The 7,873-nt window shown below is 44.1% G+C and overlaps 1 protein-coding gene across 1 annotated transcript in view; it reads left to right on the top strand.

Moving 5' to 3' along the window:
* Positions 1–7,873, top strand: part of Cstl1 (cystatin like 1) — a 16,124-nt gene that overhangs the window by 5,082 nt on the left and 3,169 nt on the right. Inside the window, exon 3 of the mRNA XM_005365477.3 lies at positions 6,530–6,872. Within this exon, the coding sequence (XP_005365534.1) occupies positions 6,651–6,872 (222 nt within the window). The 5' untranslated portion in view covers positions 6,530–6,650. The remainder of the gene's footprint in view (positions 1–6,529; positions 6,873–7,873) is intronic.

Below are 7,873 nucleotides of genomic sequence, written 5' to 3'. Positions count from 1 at the left end.
TCTCTCTCTCTCTCTCTCTCTCTCTCTCTCTTCCTCTCCCTCTCCCTTCCTCCCTTCCTTCTTTTCTTCTCAAGACAGAGTTTCTCTGTATAGCCCTGGCTATCCTGGAACTCGCTCTGTAGACCAGGCTGACTTTGAACTCAGAGATCTCCCTATCTCTGCCTCCTGAGTGTTGAGATTAAAGGTGTGTACCCCCACCTGGCTTTCTTGAATTTTTCTTATTGCTACCATGCCCCTGTTTACTGCAGAAATTCTGCCTGACATGTTTCCAACTCATCGCATAAGGCCAGTATGATCCTGAACCCCAAACCAGATGAGAACAGCATGGGAAAGTAGAACCACAGGGCAATCACATTCATGACTATAATAAATACAGAGCATGAACCAAGCATTAGCACACATACCATGCACACAGTCCAGATTGCTGACATAAATGGAAATACTGAAGTTTCAAATGTTTGGGAAAGCATGGGGGAAAAGTAGCGTTATTAAAATGTTTAAGTAGCTTTCTGACCTTGACTTTCTAACTAAGACATTAAAAACGCAAACCAGGAGAGAGAAAATCAATACCTTCACTCCATTAAGGTTAAGAATTTCTCTCCTCCAATATGCCAAAAATAAAATGAAAAGGTAAGCCACAATCCAGAAAAGGATATTTGTAATATGTGTACCTAAATCAAAGTAAAGAAAAGAATTATCAAGGGTAAAGAATTTTTCCAAATCAATGGCACAAACATCCAAATAGACAAAGGGGGAGAGGCCTTGAACTTTCAGATTTAGAGAATTTCAACTCCTGCTTGGTCTTCAGTTATTCATGTTGGCAAGCTTGTGAGCTTCTCATAGAAAAGCAGGACGGCAGAACACAGAAGCAGGCCCCAGAAGTCCTTGCTTTCCATTTTCTTTCAGAGTAGACCTGTTGGGAATTACTGTGGACTCCACAACACATCTCTGTAAGCTGCACTCACCCTCTACATGACTACAGAGCCTTAGAATTTATTTTTTCTACTGTATTTAAAAAAAAGGTTTTTTGTTTGTTTGTTTTTTTTTTTTTGAGACAAGATCTTGGTGTGGAGCTAGGCTTTAACTCCCAATTTTGCCTCAGCCTTCTGAATACTGGGATTATGGACATGTGTCACCACACCTGGTAAAAGTTTTAGTTAATCATTATTATTTTAATTGTACACATTTAATACATGTAGTGTTGTAATTCAATACACATAAATAACATGTAATGATCAACTCAGGTTGATTAATTGTCTATGTCTTCATCATTGTGTGAAACTGTGAAATTTCCCAGAGTTTTTTCCAATATGTCGAGTAGGCTATTGTGACCCACTGTGTTATAGATTTACTATTTCTAACTCCTGATGTTTTGGTGTTTGCTATCCAACTTCCCACTTTCCCACGGTTACTAGTGTGTGTGTGTTAGAGGTGTCTACACTTCTGTATGGGTTGTGTTTGCCTGTGCGTGCATATGTGCAAGCAGAGTTCAGCTCATCTTCCTCTACCATTCTTCATCTTAGTTTTGTAAACAAAGTCTTTCGCAGAACCTGGAGATTGCTGTTTTACTAACACTGACAGGGTAGAGTCCCTGGAATCTGCCTGTCTCCTCCACCCCACACACATTAGAATTACATGTGTGCGCCACCACCTCCAACTTTCCTTGGGTAATGGGGATCCAACTCGGGTTCTGTTGCTTGTAACCATTCAGCCATCTTTCCAGATCCAGGATTTTTAATTAAAAAAAAAACACATGCATAGAGAAGACCACAAGATATTTGCTCCTTTATGTTGGTTTATTTCAGCTAATGTGATGTTCTCTAGTAGTTTTGATGCAGGTGGTAGGATATAATTTTACTAATATTTCTTGTTATTATTATTAATTATGTCCAGGTGTGTGTATCCTCACTGCTATGATGTTCTGTCCAAGTTCACAGGGTCAGGTTACCATGGATTTAAGCCTCTGAAATTGTGAAACCAAGCTAATGCTTTGGTATCTTTTTGTTGTTTATGTCTGGTTCCCACAACAAAGTCTAATTAACACATCAGTTCTTCCCCTGAGGGGCACCTGTGCTGATTCTGCACACCTGAGCTGGATCAGGCAGAAAATGCTTACAGCTTGTGAACTTGGGCTTGTCCCGATATACTGATTTCACTTTCTTTGGGTTCACCCAGGGATGGGATAGCAGGATCATAGGCTAGATCTACTTTTCTGAACCTTCCATACCGTTCTCCACAATGGCTTGACATTCCAAGGGAATAACAAGTTTCCGTTTCTTCACCTGCAATCCGTTAGTCATTTGTTTTGTTTACCTCTATTTTGGTTCCTGTTATCAAATTTTCTCTACTGCCCTTTCCTTCGCTGCTTCCCAGCCCCTTATGGCCTCAGTTCTACTGTGTTATACTGAGTTTAGCATTTGGGTCCTCCTCATGCCAGGGTTATTTAACTTAATACAGTTTCTTCTGAAGATTTTATTTTTTATTTCATTTATTTATTTATTTCACTTTGTTTTTTGAGACATGGTTTCTCTGTGTGGTCCTAGCTGTCCTGGAACTTGCTCTGTAGACCAGACTGATCTCTAACTTAGAGAGTAGCCTTCCACTACTGCCAGAGTACTGATTAAAAATGTGCACCACTACACCTGATTGAAAATTTTATTTTTTTTTTTATTTTTATTGCTTTTTTTAATTTATGGGAGGTCAGAGGACAATTTGTGTGAATTAGTTCTTCCATCACGTGGGTCCTAGGACTTGAACTCAGATCTTCAGTTTGGCAGTAGGTGCCTTTATCTGCTGAGATGGCTCGGCTGCTCTGCTCTCTGGGGTTTTGTTTATTTGTTTTGTTTTGATTTTTCAAGAAAGGGTTTCTCTGTGTACTAGCTCTGACTGTCACGGAACTCAGTTTGTAGTCGAGGCTGGCCTTGAACTCACAGAGATTTGCCTGCTTCTGCCTCCCCGAGTGATGGGGTTAAAGGCAAGCACCACCACTGCCTAGCGTGCTTTCTGAGTTTTGATGCAAGGTGTTCTTTGTGTTTTTTTGGGGGGGAGGGGCAATTAGGATTGATCCTAGAGCCTCACACAAGCTAGACAAGGGTTGTATTACTGGACTATGCCCTCGGCCCTGCTTTCTGAATCTTAAATATTTCCATCACAGAGAAATGAAACTTGAGGTTGTTTAAAATGTTAGTCTTGAATCAAAGGGCAACGTCAGAGACTAGCTGACTGATATTAGCCGTTGAGAAGCCAGGATATGCATAGAGGAGACGCACAAGAAGGAATAGGGAGGGGCTTGGAGATTTCAGGTTCTCTTTGATCTGGGAAGTATGGAGAGAAGGTCAACCGGTCCCCATTCTGCCACGTCTTTGATCTGTCAGGTTTCACCCCGATATCGACTCCCGAGACTTTATTGACAATAGCATAGCTTAGGTAAACACATCATTTAGTCGAGTTGACAACCAAGAACAGCCATCACAGAGGTAAATGGCACTTACTCTGATTTTGACAGGATAAATTATATACACATATCAAAATATCATGTGAGACCCCAAACATATAATTACATCAATTAAAATTTTTAAAACTAAAAAGGAAAAGGAGGAAACCTATTGTTTCTTTAGATGGAGAAGCCTGCTTAGGAGTTGACAAGTTATTTTTAACCTGGAAAACATCTGAATTTTAAAAACTACTTAAGTTTGGCTGAGGAGGACAGGCTGCCACCAGCTCCTCCTCCCTCATATTCTTAGCCAGCTCTTCCCTCTCAGGGAAGCACTGTGTAACTGTGAGAATGCTCTTTCTTGGCCTTGTTACTTCTCAGATTTCTTCGTCTAGAGGAGAAAATGTACTTTGGATCAATGCCAACTTGAGCCATCTGTAGCACCACCAGCATCTTGTCCCCCTGACATTCTGTGTGCCGGCTGCAGAACTGCTTCTTAGGAGCTGAGTGCATTCTCAGCCAAGGTCAACCACATTCGTCTGTGGTGTCTGTGGTAGCTCCAGAGGTGAGGGTCCAGGGATGCTTTGGGAACTGCTGCTGAGTGCATGGGCGGTACTGCCCCACAATCAAGTCTGGGGTACTTGAGCAGGTGGCAGACTTTTGACTGTTTGTTTCAGAGCCATCTTGGAAGGGAGCCTGGCAACCAGTTGGGTCTTAAATAGATTTGCTTCCTGTCTGTTATATCCAGGTCAGTATCCTGCCCAAAGCAGGACTATTCAGGAAACAGAAATGCATTAAAAAACAAAAAAAACTTCAGAAAAGAAACCAAATGATACCGGCCCTCTTGTTTGTAAGGAGTCATTTTAGTCATTTTATCTATTTGCCCTGTGGGAAAAGAAAATCAAGACATTGGATATGTGTGTAGGCTCTTTAAAAGAGTGGCACATTGGGACTGTGCTCCAGGTTCTGACACTGTATCAGTGCAAAACAGATGTCCCTTGGTATCCATGGGGATTGCTTTCAGGGGCTCCTGCAGAAACCAAAAATCTGTGGATGTCCCAGCCTTCCTACAAAATAGCGTAGTGTTTGCATAAAACCTGTACATGCCATTGCCCCTTCATCTCCTAAAATACCTAATAAAACACAAGTCTTGATATAAATATTCTTTAGTCTCTATTTTTCAGGGACATGATTGGTCCAGACCAAATTGCTCTTTAGGAGTTGTCCACTCATACTTGACTGAATTCAGACACAGAACGCACGGGTGACAGATGGCCACTGCTCTGCTAGCGGTAAGACCCAAGCGTTCCCAGGCAACAGTATGGAACCCCGAAGCAGTTCCACCTTTACACCCCCCAGTGCAGGCTTCCTTTTCTTATTGAAACAGCGGACACAACTGACGTCAATATGAGCCATGATGTCCCTTGAGCTACAAAGGTGAAGTATCTGTGCAATTTGTAATTTAAATTTCCCAAGCATCTACAGTACTTGAGGTGTGTAATGTAACCTAGCAAAAGCTCGTGTGTTAAAGGTTTTGTTGCCATCTGATAAGCTTTGAGGGCTGCAACCTCAGTGGATTATTCCATGGACTGACTAAGAATTAGATGGCATGGTTGGGAGGTGATGAAAACCATGAGGTGAAGTTTAATTTGAGGAAGTATATTAGGGAGAGAGGATGCCCTAGAAGAAGCTTATTTTATTTTATTTTTGCCTGTGTTCTGGTTGCCACAAGGTATCTAGTCATATTAATGAAAAGTCAGAACAGCATCCTATGAGATACTTTGCTGATTGTATGCTAGAATTACAGTTAAGAAAAGTGAAGCTTAGAAGATGAGGCAACTGGCCAAGCAGCAACGGAAAGGATTGTTTTGTCCTCAGTTGCATGCCCTTCTCGGCAGCTCTCCTGCACCTTCCAGAGTCCCCTAACTGAGATCAGGACTCGCAAGCCTTCATGTGCAGGTAGGGCTGCCTGGTCAGGATGTGGTCTATGCTGTTGCCTAGACTGGAAAAAGCCCAGCATTCTTGGCGTTTGCTAACTGATCTCATCCTGGAGCAAGGGCACTCCATTTCAGGATTCACGGGAGAGGTGCAACACCATGAGCAAAGCCTTTGGACCAGGCTGATGAGCGGTTTAGTGTAGGCCCAAGAAACCTCAGCCAAGGCCAGGCAGAAGCCTGAATAGTTTATTTGTGTGGGGGATCTACAATGTAAGGGAAGGCAGCAGTGACAAGGAGGGAAGAATGGGAGAATGGGTAAGTAAAAGCTGTAGGAAACACCTTTGCCTGCAGACTGCTCAGCCCAGGCGGCAGAGCCTATCAGCTGCGGCGATAAAACACATTATTTCTCTATCTATTTCTTGCTCGTTTTCTCGTGGGAACTGGACTGACAAATCTCAAGCCTAGATGCTTGAGGAATATGAGGAAGTAGCACAACCAATGCAAGTTCCCTGGAGCAAAATACAGGGTTCTATAATGAACTTCTACGTACAGGTCGCCCCAGGCAGGGCTAATTTCTGAGTAAGGCTCTTGGCTGATTTCATTGGGGAGCTTGGGGTTACCTCACAAAGCTCTGCTGGGTCACAAGAGGATGACAAGTAGTAGTGCCTGAACCTGCCAGCGCAGTGGGAAACAGATGGGGGAATCTGTTGCAGTGAGAGGCAGGTGAGGAAGAGGAACGTGACGGAGGGAGCGCGGGAGATGCTGGTGGCTTGGTAAAATGCTTGGAGTGTATTACTCCAGGTCCCATGCGGTTGAATCCCACGTCTCAGTCCAAACATGACTTTCTCCATAAACGCTCAGCCATTCCCCCACACAGTATCCTTTGGCCACTAGAGCAGCTTTTATTGCAGAGCCCCGAACAGGTCTGTTCTTGGGATTTCTTTCCCACTGCATGTGAGTGCAGGCAAGGATAGGGACTCTCCTGGCTTGACAGCGTGCAGAGACAACCCCTTCCCTGGACTGCTAAAGAACGGAATGGCCATTACAAGTGGGAGGAGCACTGCTGGGGAGTCGGGTGTGTGGTCCTGGCGAAGCTTTCTGTGGGTAGTGTTCTTAGCACCATGGAAGAGTGAACTTGGGGTCTTAATCTTTGCTTAAGTGCAGGTGAAGCTGCCTCCCAGGAAAGCCTGTCCGGTGAGACTGCTGCAGAAGAGTGAGGGACAGCTGCTGCACCCCTCCCCTGGCATCAGTATAGACACGTACCTGCTAAAGCTACGGAGATGGAGGCCAGAGGCCTGAGGATGCCCTTGCTGCTCTTGCTGGTGGCCGTAGTTGTAATGGCCAAGGTGAATCACGTCCAAAGGTGGGGAGGCTTCAAGGAGAAGGCCTCAAGCAAGAAAAACATGAACTCCACGCTGCATTTCTTCATCCAGTCCTACAACAATGCGAGCAACGACACCTACTTGTTTCGAGTTCAGAAGCTAATCCAAAGTCAGATGCAGGTTTGTGCCTTGGTTTCCCAGACAGCAACACAACCCCCATCTTGCCTTTTCAGACATATGGGGATTCTGACTGGGCTCTTTGGATAATAGTACTGATAACTCGCTGGGGGCATGTCATATGTGATGGGAACACTTGATGCTTCTGGGCTAAGTAGCTCCCTCTGTCACCACAGTCACATGACCTAGGTAGGCCTAAGGTTCAGAGCCAACCTAACTCACTTGGTCTGGGCCAGAAACTGAGCTGTAGAGGTTCTCCATTGTTCTATGGAGGGGATTGTATTTCATCCCAGACAGCAGGGATGGGGCTGGTTTCACTTTCTTTAACGGCTCTGTCTGGACAAGCCCTAAACACTCTCTGTAACTTTCTTCGGACAGTATTTCTTTTCAGTGTCCAGCACTGTCAGATCGGGCTGGATTCTCTGCTTGAGGCATTTGTAATCACAAGTCTTTGGGGACAGCTGAGGGGAAGTAGCAGGGAACGAGCAAGGAGTTTCAGTCAGATAGTTCCACCACTTTTGAGGCAGAGTCTCTGTATTTAGCCCTGGCTGGCCTGTATCTCTCTACCCTCAGCCTCCTGCCTTAGCCTCCTGAATGTGAGTACTAGGATTACACCTGTGTGTCACCGTCGTTACTTCTCTTTTGTTGTACACACAATTTTATATATGTGGTCCTTGTGAATTGTATCAGTTGAAAGATGATAGAAGAAAAAAATTGTTGGAAAACTTACTGGTCCACCTTTCCCTTAAGGTCAGATAGCAAAATATGTAAATTAGTCAGAAATGATACTGCGTCTTACTTATATTTGGGGGGAAATGATTCCCTAGGAGGAAAAATTACTAGTCAGAATATGAGGCAGATGGAACAGGAATCAATAGAAGAGGGGAAGGCATGGGAGTGGGGCGGGCAATATTAGTGTTAAACCCTGTTCCTAAATCCTAGCAGACAGTCCAGGGTCTAATATGCACTGGCTATTATGCACTATGACCACCAGGTGGCGCTGT

The sequence above is a fragment of the Microtus ochrogaster genome, unplaced genomic scaffold (assembly GCF_000317375.1).
Source record: "Microtus ochrogaster isolate Prairie Vole_2 unplaced genomic scaffold, MicOch1.0 UNK3, whole genome shotgun sequence".
Taxonomy (NCBI): Eukaryota; Metazoa; Chordata; class Mammalia; order Rodentia; family Cricetidae; genus Microtus; species Microtus ochrogaster.
The sequence above is the reverse complement of the archived record's forward strand: the minus strand, read 5'-3'. Positions and strand labels throughout refer to the sequence as shown.